This window comes from Prionailurus bengalensis, chromosome E1, assembly GCF_016509475.1.
Source record: "Prionailurus bengalensis isolate Pbe53 chromosome E1, Fcat_Pben_1.1_paternal_pri, whole genome shotgun sequence".
NCBI classification, from domain to species: domain Eukaryota; kingdom Metazoa; phylum Chordata; class Mammalia; order Carnivora; family Felidae; genus Prionailurus; species Prionailurus bengalensis.
Genome location: NC_057347.1, coordinates 2,143,132 through 2,169,869, shown reverse-complemented (window position 1 = coordinate 2,169,869; position 26,738 = coordinate 2,143,132). Strand labels below are relative to the sequence as shown.

General features: G+C 58.5%; 2 protein-coding genes across 9 annotated transcripts; one reads left to right on the top strand and one right to left on the bottom strand.

Annotated features, from left to right (window-relative positions):
* Positions 1–139: 139 nt before the first annotated feature.
* On the bottom strand, positions 140–19,569 carry EIF5A (eukaryotic translation initiation factor 5A). Of its 8 annotated transcripts, none has more exons than XM_043582913.1 (6): positions 19,260–19,569; positions 2,639–2,824; positions 1,429–1,533; positions 1,129–1,260; positions 969–1,042; positions 140–808 (listed from the first exon to the last, which is right to left on the bottom strand). In XM_043582913.1, the coding sequence occupies exons 1-5, from the start codon at positions 19,401–19,403 to the stop codon at positions 980–982; spliced, it is 630 nt and encodes a 209-aa protein (XP_043438848.1). In that variant the 5' UTR covers positions 19,404–19,569; the 3' UTR covers positions 140–808; positions 969–979. The 8 variants fall into 8 exon arrangements, with proteins under 8 accessions (XP_043438848.1, XP_043438851.1, XP_043438852.1 ...); XM_043582916.1 differs by lacking the exon at positions 19,260–19,569 and adding an exon at positions 5,119–5,157; XM_043582917.1 differs by lacking the exon at positions 19,260–19,569 and adding an exon at positions 4,716–4,871 and having other exon boundaries at positions 140–888.
* A 1,463-nt stretch (positions 19,570–21,032) lies between these two features.
* On the top strand, positions 21,033–26,506 carry YBX2 (Y-box binding protein 2). Its single transcript, XM_043582907.1, has 9 exons — positions 21,033–21,327; positions 21,926–21,989; positions 23,386–23,419; positions 24,281–24,370; positions 24,657–24,941; positions 25,092–25,195; positions 25,480–25,657; positions 25,970–26,054; positions 26,138–26,506. The coding sequence occupies exons 1-8, from the start codon at positions 21,063–21,065 to the stop codon at positions 26,018–26,020; spliced, it is 1,071 nt and encodes a 356-aa protein (XP_043438842.1). The 5' UTR covers positions 21,033–21,062; the 3' UTR covers positions 26,021–26,054; positions 26,138–26,506.
* Positions 26,507–26,738: the final 232 nt, after the last annotated feature.

The window sequence follows — 26,738 nt, the reverse complement described above, 5'->3', positions numbered from 1 at the left end:
GAGGCGGCCAGGGCTCTCTGGAGGGGCGGGGTGGCCGGCAGATGCACAGCAAGCGAACGGATGGCCGAGTTTGGTGGACAGGATTTCTCATCTCCCCTCCAGTCCGCAAATGCCCATTCAATTCAAAGAAGCAACTGAATTGGGGCCTTCATATTAAACTTGTAGTTTTATTCAGGTTTGATTTTAACAAATGTGTCGGGGAGAGAGCCCACAGGAAAGGGTGAAGCCCGTGGGGGCAGGGCCCTCCCAGATGCCTGAGGAGGGGGCAGGTCCCCTCCCCTCTCCTCCTCTTCCCTCCCCAGCTAAAGGGATTTGGGGAGAGACATAGGCAGGAGAGGGGGCTGGTCCCCAGTCTGTGGGGTGGTGCTTGGGGTCAAGGGCCAAGGGGAACAAGGGACCAGAGCAGGGATGAGTGGGGGAAGGGCACAAGGACCATTTGCCAGAATCCACAGCTTTCTGATTCCAGATTGAATTTAAAAAAAAAAAGAAAAAAAGAAAGAAAACAAAAACCAAACAAAACCCACTAAACCACAAGCAGCACCCGCCCCCTCTCCCCGACCAGGACTGTAGTGCGAGGGGAGAAGAGGAGGACAACTTCGCCAAGGCCATGGGTCACTCACTCCTGGCCAAGGGAGCAAGATGAAGGGCAGGGGCTCCCCGACAGATTGAGGGGGTGTGGGGGAAACCAAAATAAAACGTCAAATAAATTGTGTAGGAGTCGTCCAGCCCGGGGCCGGGCCGGAGCTGGGCCAGGCTGGGGAAGGGGGCCTCTGCAGGCTGGAGGATCACTGCTTCCGCCACCGCCACCCTGGGGAGGAGAGACACCTGGTGAGACTGGACTGTCCTGTCCATGGTGGGGGGCGACCCTGCTGGGGCAGAAAGGGGAACCTGGAACAGGACTGAGGCAGGTTTTTGTCTGGGACGCAGAGCACGTGTAGGGGCTGGGGACGGGCAGCCGGCACACTCACCTGGGAGCCACTTATTTCGCCATGGCCTTGATTGCAACTGCTGCCTCCTCTGTCATGGCAGACAGCACCGTGATCTGGGGGGGGAGGTCAGACATGAGGTCAGAGGAAGCAGTGCGAGGAGAGGAGCTGGGCACAAGGCCCGAGGGAGGGGGGCGCGTACCAGGATCTCTTCTCCGCAGTCATACTTCTGCTCGATCTCCTTGCCGAGGTCTCCCTCGGGCAGACGAAGGTCCTCTCGCACCTCCCCGCTGTCCTGGAGCAGCGATAGATACCCATCCTGGATGCCAATCAGCTGGGGGCAGAGGAGGAAGGAAGCTGCAGGTTGGCCCAGGTAGGGGGGAGGATAAAGGGTCTGAGGACAAACTGGTGGCAAACCTCTAACACCAAACCCCTTCTCCGGCCGTTCCCCTCTCTCCCGGTCACCTATGGCCACCGACAAACCACTAACCCACCTACATACCTGGAAATCATTCCTTTTGATGTTGGGGACATCCATATTATGAGTCGACGGGCAGATATCTTCGTATTTCTTGCCAGTAAAGATGTCAATACCAACCAGGTGGACCTGTATGTGTGCATCACATGAAAGAGAAACCCGACCAAGCTCTAGGATGGAAAAGAGACAGGCTCGAGGTGCTCCTGACTGGTGAGGGAAGTCCGACGAGGTTGTCAGGGAAAAGACCAGGGGAGCTGGAACTAAACCAATCAGCCCAAAGAAGCACGAAAGCCTTTAAGAACGGGAGGCAGAAAGACTGCCCTTGACTTTGGGGTTGACAGCACAAAGAAAACAGGAGGGCAGGCTCCAAGCAGCCAGTTACCCTGAGCTACCAGGACACTGACCGATGTGCCCAGGGGACCGGGAGGACTCTAGGCAGAACATCTGGAAAAGCATCTGGACATCAGCATAAAAGGTGAACTTGGGAAAACAGGAAGCAACAAGAAAGGAAGAGCGCGGAGAAGAAGAGGCTTCGGGGACAGAAAATTACGCAAAGGGAATAAACGCCACAAAAGAACACGGACAAGGACGCAGACGTTGGGGGTGACCCAGGGTGAACCCCGAGCCAACAGAAGACAAACCGACCAGGGAACAAAACCACAAGAACCCCAGCAAGGATGAGTCAGGTCGAGTTTTGGGAGGGCAGAAAAAACTGACAAGCACTAGCAACAACGTCCAGATCCAAGAGAGCGAGGTGGAGGCTCAGGAAACTCCGGGAGAGGGGCAGGCGGAGACACAGTGTGACGCTGCATCGGACATCGGGGCGTGGGGCAGGAGGGGATCTGGAAGCTCAAGGCACGCTGGCCCCCTCCAGGGGAAGCTGCCCTGTAGTGGGACTAGAGAAAGCCTGGGAACTAGAACCCCAGGCAAGAAAAACCACAAGTGGAAGCCAAGAAGGAAGGAGCTGCTGACCAGACCACCTGGCAAAGTTAGAGACTCACCAGTGGGGAAGAGGACCGGGCACGAGGCAATGACGGGGCACAGGAGGTAACGAAAGGCTGAAGGCCGGGGGAAGGTGGAAGGTAGCCAGGGCTGAGCACTACACAAGGAACTGGGGGGTAAAAAGAGAGCTCCGGGAATGGAGAGGGCTAGGACTGAGGGCAGCTTGCTGCCGGGAGCCCCACGGATGAGGGAAGTGTGGGGCAGGCGAGAGATGGAGAGATCCAATTCTAACCTTGGCATGGCCGTGCTTGCCAGTCTTGGAGGTAGACATCTCCACGATCTTACAGGGCCGGCCTTTGAGCACCACAAAGCCATTCTTACGTAATGCTGAGCACTGCATCGGGAAGGTGGCTGAGGCCCCTGCATCTCCTGTCTCGAAGTCCAAATCATCTGCCATTTTAAGAGGCTTCGATTCCAACTAGAGTCAAAGAGAAGCAGAGTCAGTAGAGGTGGAGGTCGACAGAGCTCTCCATCTGCCCCACTGCTCTCTGGAAACAGGCTTCAGTTTCCCCAGCCCTCCGTTCCATCACCCGCCTGAAGGAAAGTCAAAGTGCCCAGGTTAAATACGGAGTCGGGACCACAAACCCGTAAGATGGGGCGTGTGTATGAAGTGGTGGGAACACAAGCCGGACCCCTAGCCCAACTGAAAGCTAAAGGGGTGGCCCGGGAACAGAAGGCTCTGGGGAGTTAGGATGCCAAATCTCCAAGATGGGCAAACGCCTAATTCCTGGGAGGCGGGGGGAGACTCAGGTGTTACTGGCCGCTGAAACCAACCACCCCTCTTCCCCACACAGAACAGGGCTATAATTAGGTGAGCAGCCGCGAGCCAGCAAAAGGGCGGGGCTACCGTAGCGGGGAGAGGGGAGGGTGGAGACCGGAGGACAGGGCCCCACCCGTCTGTTACACCCCCCACCCGATCCACACGCGCCAGTCACTGGTACAGGAAACCACAAGGCCTCTTTGGGGGATTCCCGCCTCTCCAACAGGCCTTTTCCGACACAGCCGAGGGAGAGAAAGTAAAGCTGTTCTCTAACTTCTCCCCCTGCCAAACACCTCCATCTCGTTTCCCAAAGGGAACCCGGGAACCCGGCCTCTCCTCGAGGGCCCTCCCCCTTTTCCCAGGATGCACCGGTCCTGTCGGCTTTTCAGGCCGGGCCTGTGCGCTCAGTGGAAAGTGGAGGAGTGGGCAGCGTGAATGACAATAAAATGAAAGCAAAACGCTGGGAGTAGTGAGTAGCAGAAGTTCTGTTAGGCCGCCAGAGTTGGGGCTCTGAAAGCAGGAGCCCGCAAATCAGACACAAGGAGGAAGACCGTGACAAGGTGAAGAGCACCTATCACAGCGGGGAGCTCCTCTGCTCGGGACTTTAAGGCGCTGTCGGCGCGGCCGAAAAGAGCTGGGCTCCCGTCCAATCGCCCTCAGTCTCCCCGTCTCTCCGGCCACCCAGCACGGGAGAGCGCTGCTCGCACCTGGCTGGCCGCCTCACTTCCCAGGGGAGTCGGGGCGGGGGGGTAGCGCGCCAGGGGCCCATGGGGCGGGGGCACGCTAACATATGTCCGCAGCGGGCTCTCCGGGGAGATCAGGTGCGGGCCTCAGCCTTCGCCCCCTCCCCCAAATTCCAAGCTACCCTGGGCGCCCGCGAGGACCGACCACCTCTCTCCGCGCTGGGGGTTGCCGGCTCCCGCCCACCATGTGGCCTCCCGGGGCTTCCGGTGGCCGGGATCTGGGGGGAGGGGTCCCCGCGCTGCCATGCGGCCCCCGTCCACGTTCGGCCATGCGGCCTCCGACCCAGAGGGCAGCCTCCGGTAGGGGGGACACTTCCGGTGCCGCCGCCACCCCCTCCTCAAAGGCCGCGCCAGGCCGGAGCCACGCCGCCTCCCCTCCCCCCCTCTCCGGCCGGCCGCCAGCCCCCCCCTTGCCCTCTCACCGAATAGCCCCCTCCCCCACCTCACGTGGCCGCGCGGCGCCCGGTTCTCAACGGCCCAGGTACCTTGGCCCTTCCGGGCCGATCTGGCCCCCGGCCCTCGCCCCGGCGTGGCCGCCCGGCGGCCTCTCCCGCGTGGCGGCCTCGCGGCTCGCCGTCCCCCGCCCTGCGTCGCTCCAACGTCACCCGGCCGGCCCCAACCGTCACCCCGCGCGCCAACCGGGGCGCGCTCCCGCGCCTCTCCGCACCTCGCGCCGCTCGCGGACCGAACCCTGTGCGGCGGCCGCCGCCGCTCCCCTTTGCCCCCTCCCCGACCCTCGAGCAGTTCCATCTCGGCTCCCAAGCCCCAGCCGAGGTTCCGCGCACGCGCGCCCTGCCCGCTCTCACCTCGCGCGAACGCACTGACTCGACCCGGTCCGCCCGCCGCGAGCCCAACCGCTGCCTCCGAGCCCGCTGCCGCCGCCGCCGCCGCCTCTACCGCCGCCGCCGCTGCTGCACACGGGTCTTAGTACGCAGGCGCCGACTCCCCACTGACCAACCAAGCAGCCCTGTGACAGCCGCGCAAGCGTGCTATCTATCCCCTCCGCCCTCCACCCCCGCACTGCGCAAGCGCACAGACCCTCCCCGATCTCCACCCTCCCTCCCACCTTCCCATCCAATGACGCGTACGCGTGACCCCGCCCCTCCCCAACCCAGAGAGCTTCCCACCAGTAGGCAGTGCGCAAGCGCACCCGGTTTTTCAAGCCCTTCAACCTCCTCTTCCCTTCCCGTGATAGACCACTACCCCTACCGGACGGGACTCGCGCCTGCGCAATAAGGAGCCCTGCACTCCACACCCTCCGAAGGGAACGCCTCGGCCTCAGAACGCATGCGTGTTGGGAATCCTGACCGCCCCTTCCACCTCAGACGTCGTCTGTACGCCGGGCGTTGAAAAGACCACGCCACTGTAGCGCTGGGCTCGGCTAGGACGCATGCGTCTTGGGAACGCCCCACCTCGGCTTTAACTGGACTTAAACGACTCACACGTTTCAGAAAACTTGCATTGCGGGGTGGGCCCCTCGTCTCAAAGCCCATCCCCCCCCCCCGTCCACGCATGCGCGCAAGAGCTCTTTCCGCTCACGCTTCCTAGCGCGCTAGTGTGGTCGGGTTACCGCCCATCTCAGCTTCACCTCCCGGCCTCGGGCCTGCCATAGAGTTTCGCCCGGGAGCTAGAGCGCCCGGGTCGCGGCCACCATCTTGTCGATTCCCTGGGTGCGGGGCCGCCGGGGCGGCTGCCGTACGGCTGAGCTCTAGGGAGCTTCGCAAGGCATTTATTTCTCCCGATCCCGGCCCCCCGGCTGCTCCACAGCAGTTGTCTGCGAGCACCCTGGGAAAGCTCTAAAGCCGACTGGCGTGTTACGGTCCGCTGACGCTCTCCAGGTCGTGGAAGGCGACCACGAAGCAGGGGACAACCCGTCTCTCGCGGTTTATTTCCCTGGCTCTCCTCCTAGGGAAGAAAGCTGCCGCTTTTCCCGCAACTCTGTGGTCTTCTTCCAGTTTCCAGGTTTCCGGCACTACCCTCGTGGCCACCTGCTTTGCTTCCGCAAACCAGGCGGGCAGCAGTCCTGTAGAGAAGACGAGCAGCCACATACCTGGGCTGGGAGTCCCCAACCCTGGATCTGGTTCTTGTTTTGTTTTAGAATCCCGTGACCTGGTAGATGCGTACCGCAAACACCGGCTTGAATTAATACGTTTATGCGGCGTGGTCCACTATCACTCCCCGTTCCTTCCACTCAGCTTTCTGAAGTTTCCGCCTTTTCCTTTGTAAAACGCAAAACCACCACCCCCCTCCTCCCCCCGTAAGGGTCTGGGCGCATTGTTTAAAGCCCCTACCTGCTCTCCTCAAAGATGTGTTTGTCCATATGATCCAACAACTCTCTTAGGTGTATGCCCCAAATCATTTAAAAAAAAAAAAAGCTACTTAAATCTTTGCAGGAAAATATTCACAACAGCGTTATTGACAGTAGTCAGAAGGTAGGAACAACCCAAGTATCCATCAACAGAGGAATGGATAAAGGGGGGGGGGTGTACAATGGAATATTATTCAGTCACAAAACAGCAATGAAGTACTCATACCTGCTTCCACTAGATGAACTTCAAAAATATGCTAAGTAAAAGAAATCAGACAAAAAAGGTCACATACCCTATGATATGAATGGCAAGAACTATCCAGAATAGGTAAATCCTAGAAGCAGAAAGTAGATTGGGGGTTGCCAGGTGCTGGGGGATGAGGGGACCAGGGAGTGGGGTTAATGGGCAGGGGGTTTTATTTTGGAATGATGAAGCGTTTCAGAATTAGGTGAAGGTGGGGGTTGCACAACACCCAATGCTCTAACTGGCACTTCATTGATCTAAAAATGGTTAGTGTTGGGGCGCCTGGGTGGCTCATTCGGTTAAGTGGCCGACATCGGCTCAGGTCATGATCTCGCGGTCCGTGCGTTCAAGCCCCGCGTGGGGCTCTGTGCTGACAGCTCAGAGCCTGGAGCCTGTTTCAGGTTCTGTGTCTCCCTCTCTCTGACCCTCCCCCGTTCATGCTCTGTCTCTCTCTGTCTCAAAAATAAATAAACGTTAAAAAACAGCAACAACAAAAAATGGTTAGTGTTATGCCATGTGAATTTCACTTCAATTACCAAAACTTGTAGAGGAATGTTCAAAGCGGCGTTGTTCATCGTAGCCCAAAAAGCAGAAACTCCTGGAGCCCATCAACTGATGAATAGATAAATAGAGTATGGTGTATGCATACAACGAAATATTACAGGGCAATAAAAAAGGATGGAGTACCGGGTAAATGCTACAACATGGATTAACCTTGAAACGTGTTAAATGAAAGTCGGTCACAAAAGACCACATAGTATATAGAGTTCCACTTACATGACATGCCCACAATAGGTAAATCCATGGAGACAGAAAATAGATCAGTAGACACCTAGTGTTGAGAAGTTAGAGGGAAATGGGGAGCCAGAGAGGGACTGCTAAAGAGTACAGGGAGGGGCAGAGTATGGCTTTTGTGCTGAAGAAAATATTCTAACACTGATTGGAGCTATGGTCCCACTCTTCAGATATTAAAAAAACACTGAATTGTACACTTTAAAAAATTGAATTGGATGTTATGTGAATTATATTTCAATCAAGTTATTCCTTAAAAAAAAAAAGTGCTGTCGTCTTTGTGTGACTGTACCTCCCGTGTGTCATGTGCCAGTCTTAATTGATTCATTTCCCTGAGACATCGGTGAAGTGTCCTCACTGACCTAAGGCACAGGCTCCATGATATGACAGGGGCACTGAGTGATAACAACCCTCGCCAACTTCCATCCAAAACTCAAAAAAGGCACAGATAATCTTAAATTTGTTTTTTGGGGGCGCCTGGGTGGCTCAGTTAAGTGCCTGACTTTGGTTGTCATGATCGCACAGTTTGTGAGTTCGAGCCCCGCGTCCGGCTCTGTGCTGACAGCTCAGAGCCTGGAGTCTGCTTCGGATTCTGTGTCTCCCTCTCTCTCTGCCCCTCCCCTGCTCGTGCTCTGTCTCTGTCTCTCAGAAATAAATGTAAAAAAAAAAAAAAAGAATAAAACAAATTTTGTTTTTTAAGTTTATTTTGAGAGAGACAAGACGCTGTGCAGGTGGGGGGTAGGGGTGCACAGAGACACAGAAAGAGAGAGAGAGAGAGAGAGAGAGAGAGAGAGAGAGAGAATCCCAAGCAGGCTCTGTGCTGCCAGGGCAGAGCCCGATGCAGGGCTCGAACTTCTCAAACCATGAGATCATGACCGGAGCAGGAACCAAGAGGTAGACGCTGAACAGACTGAGCCATCTGGGCACCCCAAAAGGCACAGATAACCTTGACAAAAGACGGAGTTCTACGTACTCAGAGGAAGAAAAGGGCAAAATACTGTTCAGTATTGTAGGGTGATGAGGTACCTGGTACCCGGCCGAAGCACCACAGCATTGCCTGTGTGGAGTCCCCACGGTCCAGGGCAGAGTCCTCAGCTTTGGGAGCCCTCCCAGTTTACGTGGTCAGTCAAATCACTTCTTGAGGGACACCTTTCCTGAGCTACAAGACTAAGTGGGCTTCTCATGTTATGTGCCCTCACAGCAGACATAGAGCCTGTCACATACTGGTGACATCCATTTATGTGTGCAATTGCTCTACTCATGTCTGGCTTTCTCCACTGGAATATAACCTGTGTAGGGTTGGGAACCTGTCTGGTTCGTTATTGTGTTCCCAGCAACTAGAATTGTGCCTGGAAAATACACGGTACGCTATCGATCTTAATTTCCCGTTGAGGAAAGGTACCGTTGAGGAAAGGCTCCGGCTAATCAGACTCACGATAGATTGACCAAAAAGTGGGAGTATCAGCTTCTCTATAAGTGAACTGAAATGGGGAAGGGCAACAGAACGTCTATGTTGGCTGGTCCAACTCTCCGTTCTTTTCTATAAGGAAGTGTAAGTGGAAAGACAAAATCTAGTCAAGGAACCTTGACATCGGACAAGGGAATTAGCTACGTGTCCTCCAACGTTTGGTACGACACAGCTCTAAGAACAGAAGAACACAGTGCATCTGTCCTCATTGTGAAAAGGCCAGTCTGTCTCCCCTTCAAAAAGAATCCTGGAAAGGGAGCCCGGGGGGCTCAGTTAGGCATCCAACTTTGGCTCAGGTCATGATCTCACAGATCATGGGTTCGAGCCCTGCGTTGGGCTCTGTGCTGACAGCTCAGAGTCTAGAACCTGCTTTGCATCTGTCTGTCTGTCTGTCTCTGTCCCTCCGCAGCTCACTGTCTCTCTCAAAATAAATAAATATTTTTAAAAATCCTTTAAAAAAAAAAGAATCCTGGAATAGTGATGATCTTGGATCAGAACTCCCCTGAAAATCATTGGAGAACCTCTCTCTCTCTCTTTTTTTTTTTTTTTTATGATTTACATACCAAGCAACCCCCTTTAGGTCACATAGAAATTTCTTTCTTGAGAACTGATTTGAATGCACTTGATCAGATTCTATCTTAAGATGGCATTTCTTTCCCACCTTCTGTGGTTACACCCACTCACCAAGATTAAAATTCAGATATTCGGGGAGAACTCTCCAGCTACCCATCTATAGATTTTCAATGCCTTTGGATACTGTCCTGGCAATCCATCTGATTCATTATTTTCTCATTTCTTTCTCAGAGGGTAAGAGTTTAGCGTTCTGCTGAGAAAGAAGTTTGCCAAGTAAGTTCGTATCTCTTCTGGTAGACTTTCCAAACCTTCTATTTTGGAATAGTTTTTGCTATGCAGAAGAGTGGCAACAGTGGTATGAAAAATACTTTAAGGAATACCAGTGAGGTTTTGTGTGGGTTTTTTTGTTTGTTTGAAGTTGTTAAATGCTTATTTATTTATTTTTAATGTTTATTATTGAGAGACAGAGGCAGAGGGCGAGTGGGTCTGAGGCAGACAGAGAGAGGGAGACACAGAATTTGAAGCAGGCTCCAGGCTCCGGGCTGTTAGCACAGAGCCCGACACCGACACGGGCTCTCAAACTCACAAACTGTGAGATCACGATCTGAGCCGAAGTCGGGCGCTTAACCCACTGAGCCCCCGGGGCACCGCAGCAGCAGTGAGGCTTTGGAGGGAACCAACAGTGTGGTGGAGGCTGCATGTGTAGGTTTGTAAGAAGCAATTGTGCACACCTCTTCCTAACAGCACATTCAATAATGTCTTCCTGGAAGCTTGAAATTGACCACAGTGGAAGTGTTTACGTCAGGGAAATTGGCAGATGTTGTTTTCCATTTCCCAGAGCTGGTTGGTAACATTTAGCAGCATGCACTGATTGGAAAGGAGGTTCTGACATATAGAAAGTAGTGTTAGGTCAAGCTAGTCTAACACTAGGGGCGCCTGGGTGGCTCAGTGGGTTGAGCGTCTGACTTCGGCTCAGGTCGTGATCTCACGGTTGGTGAGTTCGAGCCGTGAGTTCGAGCCGTGAGTTCGAGCCCGGTGTCGGGCCTGCTTCGGATTTGGTGCACCCCCCCCCCGCCCCTCCCCTGCTGGTGCTCTGTCTCTCAAAAAAAAAATAAATAAATGTTTAAAAAATAAAGGATTCCAGGATTCTGAGAGTCTTGGGAAGCTATCAGAGCGATGGGGTGTGCAAGCCAGTCACAAGCAGAGCTGGACTTGGGAAGGTGGGTAGGACTGGGGTTGAGGACCAGGCCACTGTTTTTAGTAGCACTGACCCTCACCGACAGGAAAGGGGCTCCAGGCATATCAAGAGGAATGGTTTTACATGATAACAAAGATTCTGTCAAGTTTTCTTTATCATGAAAATACAAGTCTTTGTGGAAACATTTGGGAAAATCAGAAAAGAAAGAAAAACAAAAACATAACCCCCAGGACCCAGAGGCAGCAACCATTAATGTTTTACCGTATTTGCCTACGAACTTTTTTCTATGCCTTTTAAAAGATACATCTGAAACAAAATACTGGGGGGGGGGGGGAAGATACATCTGAGGGGCACGGGATGGGGGGGGGGGGCCTTCAGGTCACGATTTCGTGGTCTGGGAGTTCGAGCCCCGCCATCAGGCTCTGGGCTGATGGCTCGGAGCCTGGAGCCTGCTTTGGATTCTGTGTTTCCCTCTCTCTCGAACCCTCCCCGCCTTGCGCTCTGTCTCCCTCTCTCTCTCTCTCAAAAATAAATAAACATAAAAAAAATTTTTTTTTAAATATCTGCGTCTGTTAGGTGCCGGATACTGGAGACACAGGGGTGGTGACCTTAGCAGTATGGCCCCTTCCCCACAGCTGGGAGGGGGGAAAACAATCGATAATCAACAAAATACATACCACGTAACGAGTGTTCAGGCCACCTGTCTACCACCAGTGAGTGATGGGCTTATGAGCGGCAGTTCCGGGAGTCAGAGGAGCTCCTGAGAAGAAGATACCACAGGGATCTTTGTGACTTTGACCTCGCCTCTTTGGAAGCTGAGAAGAAGTGAGTGGAGGTGGGGAAGACGGAGGCAGGCCTGGTTCTGGGTCCGGAGGAGAAGCCCTACCCAAAAGCCCTCCTCATCCCCCATTCTCAGAGGCCTTGCTGAACCCGGGTGCTCGAGAGAGAAGTTGGAAAGTGCCGTAGACGGGGGACCAAACGCGGGGAACGTGGGGGCTGAGTGAGCGCCAGGACCGGGCCGAACCCAGCCCAGAAGCCAGTCTTTTGGCAACAGAGAAGCCAGAGCCGAGGAACGTGAGGGAAGCCGGCCCTCAGCAGGATGAGGGAGGGTCTAGAGTTCTGGGGACAGCGGATAAAGAAAGCTTAGCTGGGTACCAACGCTTCTTGGCGTCGATAGACCAGCTTCTTGGCTGGTCTAGACCCATGAAAAGAATATCTCAAGATGTGAGAGAGGAGGTGAGCGGGCGATGACATCCGTGTTCAGAGAGGAAAGGTCCAAGGGCAGACGGGGGCCTCACCTCCGACAGGGACTCGCGCGCTGATCTCGCGTCCCAGGCCTGTTCACCTGCCCCCAACCCGATGCCAATCCCATTCCTGGCTACCCTCTCACCTCCTGGCCAGAGCTGGGATCTGGCTCCGCCTCCTGCCCCTGCCGGGCTGACTTCGACGGCGTTGGCATCTCGCCTGCTTCACCACCCCGGTGCTCACCTCTGCCCAGCACCTGTCCCACAGAGCGCGTGGCCGTCTAGCCCGCCGGACTGCGACAGCCGGGTCTGGCATGTGGCGGGTTCTGAATCCCTTCTCCCTCCCGGGCTGCCTCCTCTCCTGTTCAGGATGTGCGACCCAGCCTAGAATACCAGATATTTGGGGCGCCTGGGGGAGCTCAGTCGCTTGAGCATCTGACTCTTGATTTCGGCTCAGGGTTCGCGTGGGTTCGAGCTCCACATCGGGCTCTGTGCTCACGGTGCGGAACCTGCTTGGGATTCTCTCTCTCCCCCTCTCTCTTCTCTGTCAAAATAAATAAAATTTTTTTTTAATTTTTTTTTCAATGTTTATTTATTTTTGGGACAGAGAGAGACAGAGCATGAACGGAGGAGGGGCAGAGAGAGAGGGAGACACAGAATCGGAAACAGGCTCCAGGCTCTGAGCCATCAGCCCAGAGCCCGACGCGGGGCTCGAACTCACGGACCGCGAGATGGTGACCTGGCTGAAGTCGGACGCTTAACCGACTGCGCCACCCAGGCGCCCCAAAATAAATAAATTTTTATAAAAAAAGAATACTGGACGGGACTCGGACAAGCAAGTGGATTCCCCCGCTTGGGGCCCAAGTCTCCTGCCCCTTTAGAGAGGAGGGAGTCTCTCTTCCCACCAACCCTCCGTGCATCCAAGCAGCCGGTCTTCAGGGCCCCCCTGGCCTCCCAGCCCGAGGTGTAATGTCAGAGTTTGCTCTACCTCGGTGCCTTCCGGAGCCTGGAGCCTGGCGGCCAGGCCTACGTCCCCATCAGTGGTGTCAGTCCTCTGGGACCATTCGATTCAACCAAGAGCCCAGTGAAGGGCTTTAGATCACCATTCAGGGGCCGGCTCGGTCGGTGGAGAACAAGTTCCCGCCTGGATTCAGGCCCTTCGCAGCCCACCGCTTCCCCACAGGGCGCGTGCAGGCCCCCTGCACCTCCCACAGCCCGTGTCACGCCTTCCCTGCTCCTGGGTCACTCACTGTCTGGGGGCGGCTTCCTCAGCTATGACAATAGAGAGAGGAACCCTCTACCTCCTAGAGAGCTCACGTGACCCTGCCCGCGTGTGTGGGCAGATTCCCAGGTGGATGCCTCTGGCTGGGATTGTCCCCAGCCTGACTCGACTCTCCTCCAACCACCGGCCCCTGCTCTCCTGGCCGGGGTCTCCAACGAGCCCCACACCAAGCCCCTGCCTGTCTGCGCCTCCCCGGGGCTGCTCAGTGAAATCAGCATCGTCACCCACGGTGGGAGTGGGGGGAGCGAAAAACCCAGATTTCTTGATTCCTTTCCCCTCACCCCCACATCCAGCTCTCCACCAAGTCCTGCAGACCCTGTTTCCAAAACGTCTCTCATACCGGCCCCCGTTCCTCCCCCCTCGCTGCCGCCACTCGAGTCCGCACCCCCATCACCTCTGCCTCTGGCCGCTCTATGTCCCACAGGGCAGCCAGACGATGTTTTAAAAACAGATGGAGTAGGGCCCCCCCCCCCCCCCCCCGGAGGGGCTCAGTCGGCTGAGTGTCGGACTTCAGCTCAGGTCATGGTCTCAGGCTTCGTGAGTTCGAGCCCCGCATCAGGCTCTGGCTCAGAGCCTGGGGCCTGCTTCGGATTCTGTGTCTCCCTCTCTCTCTGCCCCTCCCCCACTCACGCTGTCTCTCTCTCTCTCTCTCTCAAGAATAAATAAGCATTTAAAAAATTTCAGAATAGGGGCGCCTGGGTGGCGCAGTCAGTTAAGCGCCCGACTTCAGCCAGGTCACGATCTCGCGGTCCGGGAGTTCGAGCCCCGCGTCGGGCTCTGGGCTGATGGCTCAGAGCCTGGAGCCTGTTTCCGATTCTGTGTCTCCCTCTCTCTCTGCCCCTCCCCCGTTCATGCTCTGTCTCTCTCTGTCCCAAAAATAAATAAAAACGTTGAAAAAAAAATTAAAAAAATTTTTTCAAAATAAAATCTTTAAAAAAAATTGGAGGGGCACCTGGGTGGCTCAGTCAGTTAAGCACCCGACTTCACTCAGGTCATGATCTCATGGTCCGTGGGTTCCAGCCCCGTGTCGAGCCCTGTGCTGACAGCTCAGAGCCTGGAGCCTGCTTCCGATTCTCTGTCTCCCTCTTTCTCTGCCCTCCCTCGCTTGTGCTCTGTCTCTGTCTCTCAAAAATAAATAAATGTTAAAAAAAAAACCCACAAAAACAGATGGAGTAGAGGTGTGGGGGGTATGTGAGAAATCTGCGTATCTTCCGGTCAATTTCTCTGTGACCCTGAAAGTGCTTTAACAAATGAAATTTATTTCATGGGGCGCCTGGCTGGCTCAGTAGCTGGAGTCTACCAGTCTTGATCTTGGGGTTGAGAGTTCAAGCCCCTCCGCTCCCCCGGTGTAGAGATTACATAAAAATGAAATCTTTAGGGCCGCTTGGGTGGCTCAGTCGGTTAAGCTTCAGTTTGGCTCAGGTCATGATCTCATGGTTGGGGAGTTGGAGCCCCTCATCGGGCTCTGTGCTGACACCTCACAGCCTGGAGCATGCTTTGGATTCTGTCTCCCTCTCTTTGCCCCTTCCCCGCTCACCTTCTGTGTCTTTCTCTCTCTCTCAAAAATAAATAAAAACAAGCAAACAATAAATAAAATCTTTAAAAAATAAATTTTTTAATTAAAAAAACTTAACGTTTGTTCATTTTTGAGAGAGAGAGAGAGAGAGAGAGAGAGAGATCATAAGCAGGGGAGAGGCACGAAGAGAGGGAGACAGAGATTCCCAAGCAGGCACCACGCTGTTAGCGCAGAGCCTGACGTGGGGCTCGAACTCACGAACGGGGAGATCATGACCTGAGCCGAAATCGAGAGTCAGATGCTTAACCGACTAAGCCACCCAGGTGCCCCTATTTAAAAAATATAAAAATAAATCAGGCCATATGACTCACTCCCCCTTTTAAAACCCTCAAACGCTTCCTATCACTTCTGGAATAAAATCCAGATTCCAAAGCTTTCATTTCCCAGGTTTTGCCTTTCTCGCCCTCCTCTTTGTCCATTAAATTTTTTCCTCCAATGGGCTCAAGCTTTTCTGCCTCAGGGTCTTTGCACTAGCGGCTTCAAGCACCCGGAACCCTCTTTCCCTCATCCTTTCCTTCGGCTCTCTTCTTCCCATGCTTCAGGTCAGCGCATAGACTGTGACACCTCCCCTGGCAGTGGGGGCCTGGTGGCCCGATTCTAGATTCGCCCCCCCACATCTTACTCTCTATCACACCAGTCTGTGCCTTTCCTTCATGGCTTGTGATCATATCTGTAACTATCGTGTGCATCCATTTCCTTATTTCATCGTGGGGCCTTCTAGAACGTGAGCTGTCTGGGGGCAGGGAACGCGCGTGTCTTGTCCACGACCGTATCCGCAGCACCTTTTATTTATTTTTTTTATAGCGCCTGGCACACAGTAGGTGCGCCACAAACGTTTGTTTGGGAGACGTAAATGAAGAGGCACATTTGACCGTGAACCACCTGACGTCTTTAGGAGATTTGCAGAGTGGTCCGGGAGCACTGCAGGGGCCATTACAGCTGCTAGTGCCCTTGCCTCCCTCGCTATGCGGCCAGAGGAAGGTAGTCCGTAAGTGTCCGTGAAATTAAGGCAAGGCAGGAATCCCTGGGCTTCGGGGACAGACTTAGCGTCACGGAAGCTGCGATGTACAGAGAAGCACGTGTAGCCACGTTGCCTGCTAGAACCCTCCGTGACGACAGAAGTGTCTGTTCCGCAGACGTGTTCCATCCCTGTCCCCGAGCCGAATGTGGATTTCGTATTTCATTTCATTTTGACTGGACTCAAATGGCCACAGGTCGCGAGTGGCTGCTGCATCGGCCCATTCAGACAATGGGAGGACCCGTCAGGAGGGAGTGAGGGGCCGGGGTGAGTAGAGACTCGTTGGCAACAGGAAGAGAGAGGGCTGGATGGTGGGTCTTTAGAGCTAAGTTCACCTCGGGTTTTTGAATGTCACCCGTGAGCCTTTAATGAGAAGTCACGGCAGAATAGAGTATTTCATTCATACGTTCGTAAGTTTGCTTGGTTATTTTGTTAACCTCTCACCCCCTTCTACCCTGCCTTTCTGTAGGGAATCGTGCCGTTGTGTATCTCTTTAAAGTGTATTATAAGAGAGAGAGGGCGCCAGCAGGGGACAAGCAGAGAGAGAGAGAATCCCAGGCAGGCTCCACGCTGTCAGTGCAGAGCCTGATGTGGGGCTCGGTCCCGCGAACCGGGCGATCACGACCTGAGCCGAAAGCGAGAGGCGGACGCTCAACCGACTGAGCCACCGAGGCGCCCCTCCCTTCTGGTTTCCACGTATTCTGACCAGATGTGACTTGTTGTTTGTGGGGCTGTGTTTTTTTAAGTAAGTGAGACTGCGGTCTTTCTCGTTTGGTTTCCTATTCTTTTTTCTCTAAGGGCCGTGTTGTGAGGGTCCGTCCACGTTGTCACAGAGCACGGAGCCTGTCACGGGGTCACTTCTAAGTGCTGCGTGACACCCCGGGTGGACACCTACCACGTTTTACCCAGGACGCGCCCGGCGATGGACGCCCGGGTGGCCTCCCCGTTCCCAGGCACGTCGACGTGCACATCTGTGGAAGGAATCTCTTTGTGTCGTGTGCCCCGCGGATGAGTTGCTGGCCATAGACAATGTGCACGTGGAAGGTGCCTGAGTATCGCGAAAACCAAAATGCATTTCATTAAGATGTTTCGGAGGGCGCCGGGGTGGCTCAGTCAGTTACGCGTCCGCCTCTCGGCTTCCGCTCAGGTCACGCACGATCTTCGGGTTGGTGGGTTCGAGCCCCACATCGGGCTCTGTGCGGACAGAGCAGAGCCAGCTTGGGGTTCTCCTCTCTCTCCTCTCTCTGCCCGTTCCCTGCTCGTGCTCTCTCTCTCAAAATAAACTTAAGGGACGCCTGGGTGGCGCAGTCGGCTAAGCGTCCGACTTCAGCCAGGTCACGATCTCGCGGTCCGTGAGTTCGAGCCCCACGTCGGGCTCTGGGCTGATGGCTCAGAGGCTGGAGCCTGTTTCCGATTCTGTGTCTCCCTCTCTCTCTGCCCCTCCCCCGTTCATGCTCTGTCTCTCTCTGTCCCAAAAATAAAAATGTTGAAAAAAATAAAAAAAAAACCTTAAAATAGTAATAATAAAAGATGTTTCTGGCTGCCTTCATTTATCCGGTCAAGTAGTTACCGGTCACCTGCTACGTGTTGGGTACAGGTTGAGGCACTGAGAATACAGCAGTGGACAAGACAGACAAGATCCCAAGCTTACAAATTACAAACAAGCAAATGTCAGGTACGAATAAATACTACGGTGGAAATCAAGCAGGGCAGCGGGACGGCGGTGGGACAGGCTAAGCTGCTGTCCATTGTGAGGTCCATTGTGCAAAATGGACTGGAGAGGGCAGTTCTGAGGGCGAGGAAACCACGCAGGGGGGAGGCCACCGAGCTGATGCGGGTGAGAGATGCCGACGGTGTGAACCAGGTGGGGGCGGTGGGGTTCACCTCTCTGTGCCCCGATATGGTGGAGCCTTTTCCCCAGGCAGGGGGCCCTGGAGATTTCCCGCTGGCGGCCGGCCATCGTGGGTCTGGGGCTCAGGTGGTCCGGGCTGGGGAAGGGGGGTCACTGGGTTCGGGTTGTCTTTGCCTCCCTACGGCTGGCATTAACGAAATGCCACAAGCTCGGTGCTTAAGAAGGTAGACCCCTAACAGGTCATATTTGAAGCAGTGGGGGTGGAGGGGCCTCCACGGGAGGGGTCACAGAGTCAGAAGAAGAGAAGAACTGGGGGGCTCTGACCTCGAGGAAGGGGCGAGGGAGAGGCTGCGGAGTCCCTGAAGAAATCTGAGAGCCAAACGGTCTCCGTGGGCATCTGCCACGGGGACGGAGGCGGAGGAACGGGGGCAAGCAAGGGTCCGTCGAACAAGGTAGTGTGACCGACATCAACGCTGGTCCCGGATGCCGGGCCTGGGGGAGAAGCAGAGCCTGCGTAACGCAGGCGGCCTCTCAAGACACTTGGCTGGGAAGGAAGAGCCTGACACGTGGAAAGTACTAGAGGGGAGGAGGAAGGTGGAAAAGTGCAGTCCCAGCGCGGTGGCAGGAGGCTGGTGACTCAGAAGAAAGGTCCTGGAGTCAGGCTGCTCTGCGTCTGAACCCCCCCGCTTGGCCGGTTCCGGAGCTGTGTGGTCTTGGGCTGCTGGCTTACCTCCACTCTGCCTCAGTCTCCTTATCTGAAGGGTGGGTATAACGATAATAGTACCCACTCCCCAGGGTTGCCGTGAGGAATTAATGACCGAAGTCCCCTAGGCTGCTTAGCACAGCGTGTGGCACATAGTTAGGTGCTAAAAAAGAATCTCAACTCTTACTGCTCTTGGGTAAAAACAAAAAAAAAACCCCAAAACCCAAAAAAAACCAACAAGACAAGGAGGAAGTTTCAAGAAGGACATGTAAATAATATCCGATGCGGCAGATGGGACAAGGAGACAGGCAGAGGGCGGAGAAAAGGTCAAGGATCTAGCGGTCTTAGCAGAGCTTGGAAGGCGGGGAAGACGGAGGCAAAGGCCGAGGAAGAGTCGACGGGCGAAGAGAGGGCCGCGGGGTCTGTGGCACTTTCTGGAGCAGCCGAGGAGAGACAGAGAGAGAGAGAGAGAGAGAGAGCGAGCGAGCAGGTGTTAGAGGGGAGAGAGCGGAAGCTCTGGTTTGGGCTGCGAGGAGACGTGTGTCGCCAGCAGGATTCGGCACCGGCTCTTAAATCTTTCAAACAGCGTCTCCGTCTGACCTCGCACATCTTCTTCTCTGCAGGAGCCGCGAAGGGCCACAGTGAAGGAGGCGTTGTTTTTCGCGTTTTGTTTGGTTTCAAACCCGTGAACGAGACGGGCGAGACAGGGAACTTCAAGTGGACGGGAGCAAACGGAAAGAGAGCGACAAAGGAGGACCCTTTTTGCCGGGACGCCCAGAGCCCGGGCTACCTCCAGCCCCTAAACATCTGTAAATCCCCAGAAAATCACCCGTGCAGACCCTTCAGCGCAACAGGGAAATTAATTGCTTCTCTCGGTGGCAGCTAATTCCTGACCGTGGAGATAGGGAGGATGTTACTGTTGCAGGAGGAAGCGTCGTGTCCTGTCGCCAGGCGCCTGCCCCTCAGCGCCCTCACCCAGGGGTCTCCTGACATCTTTTCTTAAAAACTCTTACCGCAAACAGGGCTCATCTTTCCTATGAGCTTCCTCTCCTGTCACGGTTTAACCAGCCCACACCTGCCCTCTCTCTGTACCTTCTGCGGGCTTCCTCTGCTGCCGGGGCCGCACTGGGAGGTCTCCTGCTCGCCTTGCCCCAGCCCTGCCCTCGTCTGCTTGCCTCGATCTCGGGGCTGGACACAGGTACACGGGTCCTTAACAGTCCGAGGGAGAGTGGTCATTTCTGCATCCTTCGCGGCCTTGCCTCTTGATTTAATTGTTCTCCCGCTTTTTTCTCTTTTTCTATCCGCGGTGCCGGCTGCGCGGGGACACAGAACTGTCGCCTCGGACCGGGCCGGAGGGGTGGGGCGGGCGGAGTAAGCCGCAGGTGGCAGGACCGCGAGGAAGGCGGCGCCGGCGCCTCCGGGAGCGGCCGGCAGAGGGCGCGCCGGGACCGGGATTGGAGCACGGCCGCCGGAGAGTCGCCGCCGAGCCTGGCGCGGACCCCGGGGCTGGAGAGGCGCGCTTGGGGCCCGCGGCGCGTAGGGGCACGAAGGCTGGTCCACGCGCTCCGTCCCGGCTAAAAATACGCGCTGCCCGGGTCCGGCAGCGGGGGCGGGGCGGCGGCCCTCGGGAGGAGCGACTCTGGAGCCGCACTACTCCGGGAGGGAGATCGCAGCTCCGGGCCGAGCACCCGGGCTCCGGGGAAACCTGGGGCAAGCTTCGCGCCGGGGCCTCAGGCTTCCCATCTGTGCAATGGGGACCATCCGATTACTCAAGAAACAAGTGAGCGTCCACGTTGTGCCAGGCAGTGCTGCAGGCGTCAGGCACGCCCACCAGCTCCGTCCAGCGCAGCGGGGGCACAGGGCGAGATACGCTCATATTTTCAAAAACGCCCCGAGAAAAGGAAAGGATGACGTGATGGTGAGGAGGGATAGGTCAGCCGGTACTTGAAAAGGTTGCTCTGCAAATCACGGAGGTGCGTTCTAGGTGGCGGCAAGCGCAGGTGCAGGCAAAGAAGGAAGGCGGGGGAAGCTGCGGGGAGCTGGACATCACGGCGGCGACGGTCCTTGGGGAGGCCGGGGAGGCCTGGAAAGGGCTCGGGGGGGAGCTCTCCCCTTTAAGGCGCTGACTGCGCGGACAACGGAGTTGTGCATTCCGCTCTCCGTGCGTCCCACCTCAAAAATAAAAGTGGGAGCAATTGCGAGCTGGGAGAGTCGTTCTTCCGCGGCGCCTGGAGGCTCGCTCGGCCGGCGGGGACCCCGGCCCGGGGCGTGCGGGGCATCCCCCGGGCCGGGAGGAGGCGGTGTGCGGGCACGTGCCGTCTCGAGGGCGGAGATGAGCGGTGCGGCGCGCAGCCAGAGCGGAGGCTGCCGGCGCCGGCCGCGCACCGGGGTCGTCAGGGGCAACCCCGAAGCTGCGCCCCCCGCCCCGCCCTGCGCGCACAGGCCAGGTGGCGGTTGGGGCGCGACCAGCCCGTTTGATTTCCCGCGGCCGGTGGAAAGGGGCGGAGGGGGAGGGGAAAGGGGCCGTCGGCCAATGGGCTGGGGCGGGGAGGTCACGTGACGGCCTCGGGGCGGGGCCCAGGTGTACTTACGAGGTGGCCAGCCCGGGTCTCGGCCTCCTTGCGAAGCCCGGGAGGCGTGGCCGGCGTGCGGGCCGGGGCGGGGGGCTGCTCCGCTGGGATTGGCCCGGGGGCGGCAGGCGGGGCCTGCGCGCGCCGCGGCTGCGGGCTGCGATTGGCCTCGGCCCGGGGCCCGCTGCCGGCGTGCGGGCGAGGCTCAGGGCGCGAGGACTGAGCTGGGCGACGGGTTTGCGAGCCGGGGGGAGGGGCCGGGGCGGTGGCGGCGGCGGAGGAGGCGGTGGCGGCGGCGGCGGGGGCCGGTACTGGACCCGGCGGGATGAGCGAGGCGGAGGCGGCAGCGGTGGCGACCGCGGCGACGGTGCCCGCGACGGCGGCAGGGGTGGTAGCGGTGGTGGTACCGGTGCCCGCGGGGGAGCCACAGAAAGCAGGCGGCGGGGCAGGCGGCGGGGTCGGAGCCGCCTCGGGCCCCGCTGCCGGGACCCCCTCGGCGCAGGGTCCCCGCACCCCGGGCAACCCGGCGACGGCAGCCTCGGGGACCCCCGCGACACCGGCCCGGAGTCAGGCGGACAAGCCGGTGCTGGGTGAGGGGGGGGGGGCGTGCCAGAGCGGCTCTGAGGGTGTCGACGGGCTGGGGGAGGAGTGTCGTGGAGCCCACAGAACCCAGAAAGCCGAAGGCGGGCCTGGCCCCGGAGGCTCGAAGGACTAGCTGGGCTGGGGGCAGCTGACCCAAGCGTGTTCCCCTGGTGGGAAGTCCTGCCGCGCCTCCCTGGCGGCAAGGGCGCGGTGGGTAGGTCCAGCTAGGGTCCGGGGCACGTCCCCGCGGCGGGAGACTTGGCCTGGTTGACTCAGCCCGGGCAGCAGGTGCGCTAGGAACCCCTAGGGCAGGCCTTGGTGGGCCTGGTGAGTACCTAGTTCTAGGTGAAGGACCCGGATTTGTAGCTCACGAGGAACAGGACGTAGGGACGGAAAGGTCATGACAGCCTGAGCCCTGCTGTACGGGCGTTTCAATTTGGGGGAACCGGGTCAGGATTGCCTTGAAGCCACTGGGCGGAACTGGTGGCTTCAAGTGGCGCTTCATAGGTCATGGGGAGGTAGGTTGGATCTGGAGTGCCTCCAAACTGAGTCCAACTCTCTCTCTTCCCCCCATCTTCTTGTCCCCACTGCGCTTCTGCCTGGCAGCGATCCAGGTCCTGGGCACCGTCAAGTGGTTCAACGTCCGGAACGGTTATGGATTCATCAACAGGTATCTGAGAACCCCAGGGGTGTGTGGGGGGGTGGTGGGGGGACGGGTGTTTTCCAGACTGGCCTGTGGGGCTGGACACCTTCCCAGCCCCATCTCTACCCCTGCCGAGGCACGTGGTTGCAGTGTCCAGCTGACGCTGATTGAAAGTCTTTAACCACAGCACAAACGTGGGCGGGATGGAGCCGCCTCGGAATCTTCAAGGGCAGCAGAGAGTTAATGATCTAGGAACTTGGCCAACCTGGCTCCGGGCCTCCCGCTGCTCGTCTGTCTCACCTTGTGCTTTGGTTTGCTTCACCTCTGGGGCCGCATGTACCTGCTGTCTGCGCCTCGGGGCTCGGGGCTGGAGTCCTCACTCGTTTCCCGTGCAGGGCGGCTCCCAGCACGGTCCCCTGACTCACCGCCCTTAGAAAGGGCTGCTGGCTCGTTTGAATCCCCCACCTGACGGGCCGGGGGCCGGAGGCCGGTGCCGGCTGGGGGCTGGGGCCGAGGCAGGAAGCCAGCCCCCGCAGACAGAGGCGGCTGCTGCTGCTTCTCTTCGGTTGGGCTGCTGGGAGCGACTGTGGTGGCTGATCGTGAGCAGAGCCAGGTCTCCCCCAGCGGGCCCTTCCCCAGCCCGGGCACCCTGCCCAGCCCAGCCCTCCTGGGAGGCCCCAGTTCCCTCTTAGCAGGCTGACCTTTGTACAGATCCAAGTGCTTTAAAGTTAGAACATTTGATCTAGGGAAGGATCCCTCCCTAATTCTGGAAACTGAGGACTCCCGGGAGGTTCTGAAGGAAAACCTTTGCGTTCTCCCCTCCCCGCCGTGGGATGCTAGGCTAAACCAGGGTAACGGGCGAGCAGGCAGAGAGAAGGATCGAGGATGATCTTGTTTCTCACCCTTGGTCCCTGGGTGTGTTGAGTGGGGGCCTGAGCCTGGGGTTCCCCTCTGGGCTGAGGGCGAGAATAAAGTCTTGGGGATGTTCAGAGCAGGCTCTTGACACGTTGTCCCCTTCTCAGACATATTCTGCTCCTCCGCCCGCACCCCACCTTCCTCCTTGACTGTAGGAGGGAAGACACGGGGATTTTCCAGCCGGGATGGGGGTTGGAACAGAGGGGGTGCTGGCCAGGGACAGTTACACCCAGTCCTGCCAGGTCCTACGGTGCCCCTGGGGTGGAGGGTTTCGTCCTCGGCAGGTAAGAGCTGGCCCAGCTGCTTCAAGGTGACTTTGCACCCCCTCTCCCGCCCTTACAAAGCCCAGGCTTTTCAGGGAGGTTTTTGGAGCTTCCAGCTCCTGTCCCCCCATGCGTCCTGTGTACCCCCAAGAAGCCAGGGGATGCTGGCCTGCTGCTTTGAGGAACAGGCAGCTGGGGAGGTCTCACCAAGGTCACCCCCCCTAACAACCCCTCCTGTTCTGCAGGAATGACACCAAGGAGGATGTCTTTGTTCACCAGGTAAGTGCTGGGTCGTCTTTGGGTGGGGGGGGAGAACCCACCCTCTCCTGGAAGGCCTGTGCCATAATCCTTAGCCGCACACAGCGTTTCTCCTGCCTTCCCCTGGCACAGCGTGCCCCGCAGGAAATGGTCCCCCTCCACCCGCCTCAGGTGCCTGTGTTAACCACCATGGGCCCCACTTGTGTCAGGGTGTCTTTGTGAGAAGCAACTTGTTGCCCTCTGGTCACGGCATGCTCACTACCTACATCGGGACGCGTTGACACAAGAAGGAATCCTAGGCAGTGTTCAGAGGCAAAGGACACAGGCTAGCGATACTTGGGTGCGCTGGTTCTCAAAGTGCGGGCCCGCGGCAGCAGCATCACCTGGCGGCCAGATTCTCGGGCCCCACCCCAGACGTGCCGAATCAGTCAGTCAGGGGGAGGAGCCCGCCCACCTGTTGTCACGAGCTCTCCAGGTGATGCTGATGCGGCCCCAGTTTGAGAACCGCTGCCGTGGCGGCCGGAGCTCCCAGGTAAGAGGCGCGGCGCGTTTTAGCCACTTTGCCACTTCGGACGCCTCCGCTGTGTGTTCTGCCTTGAGTTCTCGTCTCTGGCCTCCCTTTCGGAAACCCCTGCGGGGCGAAGGGAGGAGGGAGTGCGCCCTGGGGCGGTGCTGAGGGCACAGGCTGCCGGGAGGCCCTAGTTCGCGGCTTCTCCCCCGCTAAGCTGGGCCTGCCTCCGCGCTCACCCTGCGGCCCGGCCACGAGGAAGGAAGGTGCTGAAGACCGAGAAATGGGGTGGCGGACCCGGCGGGGGTGGGGGGAGGGGGGAGGGAGGCCTCGGGCCCGCTGCCCTCACCTTCCCGTGGCCTTTCCCCTCCCAGACGGCCATTAAAAGAAACAACCCCAGGAAGTTCCTGCGCAGCGTGGGCGACGGGGAGACGGTGGAGTTCGATGTCGTGGAGGGAGAGAAGGTTCGGGCGGCGGCGGGGGACGGGGCCCGTTAGCCCGGGGCCTCCAGACCGCATCCCTGCCCCGCACCCGGTGACCTTCGGGCTTCTCCGTCCTGCACCCAGCACTTGCCGGCGTCTGTCGTCCGGCCCCCACCCCTCCCCCCCCCGCCCCCCGAGGGTCCGGGAGCCGCTCTTTCCTTCCCCGGGGGAGGCAGGAGCCGGAGGGAAGCGGGACGCGGGGAGGGAGGTTGGGGACCGCGTGTGGCTGGGCCAGGGTCTCACGGCGCGCTCCCCGCCCCCTCCCCAGGGCGCCGAAGCTGCGAACGTAACTGGGCCGGGGGGCGTGCCAGTCAAGGGCAGCCGCTACGCCCCCAACCGACGCCGGTTCCGCCGCTTCATCCCCCGGCCGCGCCCGGCCGCCCCGCCGCCCATGGTGGCCGAGGCCCCGTCGGGCGGGGCGGAGCCAGGCAGCGAAGGGGAGCGCGCCGAGGACTCCGGGCAGAGGCCCAGGCGGCGGCGCCCGCCCCCCTTCTTCTATCGACGGCGCTTTGTGAGAGGCCCTCGGCCCCCCAACCAGCAGCAGCCTATAGAGGTGAGGGGGCCTGGGGACGTGGAACCCGCTGCCACCCCGGGAAGGGCGCCCGCGAGAACAGAGACCCCCGGAGGGCTGGGAAGGGCCGCCGACGCACGGCGCCGGGCGACCTCGTTCCCCAGGCTCCCCCAGGCCTTCGTGTGTTCCTAGGGCACCGATGGGGTGGAGCCCAAAGAGACAGCCCCATTGGAGGGGGACCAACAGCAGGGAGACGAGCGGGTCCCCCCACCCAGATTCCGGCCTAGGTACCGAAGGTGAGAGTCCCTCTCTGGGGCTGTCTTCCCTCTGCTGCTGTCCGGCATTGGGCCCTCCCGGGAAGGGGGGAAGAGCCAAGTTCTAGGAGAATCTGGAGCTGGCGGTGAGGGGCTGGCAGCTCCGTGATGGCTGATAAGGGGCCCGGTGGGGGAGGGCGTTGGAAGCCTGGCTCCTGGGGGGGGAGGGCGCCGGATGGGGAGGCTGCTGGGGGAGCCCCGGGAGGGAGGGAGGTGGGGCACACTGGGTCCCTGCTCCCCCCACGGCCCCCTGCTCCTCTCCCCAGGCCTTTCCGCCCCAGGCCGCCCCAGCAGCCTACCACAGAAGGTGGGGATGGTGAGACCAAGCCCAGCCAGGGCCCCGCGGACGGGTCTCGGCCCGAGCCCCAGCGCCCGCGAAACCGGCCCTACTTCCAGCGGCGGCGGCAGCAGCCCCCCGGACCCAGGCAGCCCACGGCCCCGGAGGTGAGCACCTGGGCCGCTTGGGGGGTGGGGGGCAGGTAAGAGGAGAGGCTGGGGCCCACTCGCCCTCTCTCCCTTCCCCCCCACCCAGCCCCGCCCCCCACCTGAACCAGAGGGCCCAGACTGCAGGCCCCCCCATCCTCCAGGCCGCGCAGCCCAGGTGCCCCCCCCCCCCCCAAGCCCCCGCAGCCCCCTCTCTCGCGCTGCTTGGAGCCACCGCGGCCGCTCGTGGGTGCGAGCTGGGGAGGAGCGGAAAGGAAAAGGGTGCGTGCGCGAAGGCTGGGGTCGGGGGCTGACCGCCCCTGTTCTCTCTAGACCTCAGCCCCCGTCAACAGTGGGGAGCCCCCCACCACCATACTGGAGTGACCCCAACTCGAAGGACACGTAGAGCTATCATCTGGTGAGCGGCGGCCCCGGCGCCGGGCGGTGGGGCGCTGTGCCTGAGGAGTCCCCACTCACGATTTATCCGTTTCTCTCTCTCAGGTTATCTGCCAGTTTTTCCAACTGCTCTGTAACCCCCCCCCCCAGCACCCCCTGCCCCCTCCCCCCAGTTCCTGACATCGAAACAGCGGCTTTCCCCTTTTCCTTGAGACTCAGGAGGGCCCAAACAACCGCCTTTTGCTTTCTCTCCCTGCCACCGTGGGTGGAGGGAAGGGACCCAGCCTTCTTGTTCAGAGGCCCCACCGCCCTCCCCTGAATCAGGCTGAGAAGGAACCAGCCGGCCCTTCCCTCCTCCTGGTTGTTTTCTTTCCCACCCAGTTTATTTTTCGTCTCCCTTCCAGCCCGTCCCTCTGAAGCCATTTTATGAACCGTCATGTACCACCTGAGCCTCCAGTAAAAACGAAAACAGGCTTTTCTGTGGTCTTGTCTCTGCCTCTTTTCTGTGGAGAATCACTGCTAAGGCCCCGTGGAAGGGGAGGCAGGGCCAGGCCTTAAGCCCTCCTCCTGGCGTCTCTGGCCCGTGAGAGTCCCTTTCCCATCTGTAACCTGGGGCTGGTGTCTCTCCTGCAGGATGAACGGTCTGGAAAGTCCTGAGAGCAGCTCTGGCACTTTCGGCTCCAACTTCCTGCTCATTCGCCGTCGA

Bases quoted from the DNA above. Each gene is read 5' to 3' on its own strand.
- YBX2 (XM_043582907.1), top strand. From the start codon at position 21,063: ATGAGCGAGGCGGAGGCGGCAGCGGTGGCGACCGCGGCGACGGTGCCC. The intron at 21,990-23,385 runs GTATCTGAGAAC...CCTGTTCTGCAG, and splicing joins GGTTATGGATTCATCAACAG to GAATGACACCAAGGAGGATG. The intron at 24,371-24,656 runs GTTCGGGCGGCG...CCCCCTCCCCAG, and splicing joins ATGTCGTGGAGGGAGAGAAG to GGCGCCGAAGCTGCGAACGT.
- EIF5A (XM_043582913.1), bottom strand. From the start codon at position 19,403: ATGACCACTCTCCCTCGGACTGTTAAGGACCCGTGTACCTGTGTCCAG. The intron at 2,825-19,259 runs GTACAGAGAGAG...CTTTGACTCTAG, and splicing joins GCAGAGGAAGCCCGCAGAAG to TTGGAATCGAAGCCTCTTAA. The intron at 1,534-2,638 runs GTTAGAATTGGA...GCACACATACAG, and splicing joins GCAAGCACGGCCATGCCAAG to GTCCACCTGGTTGGTATTGA.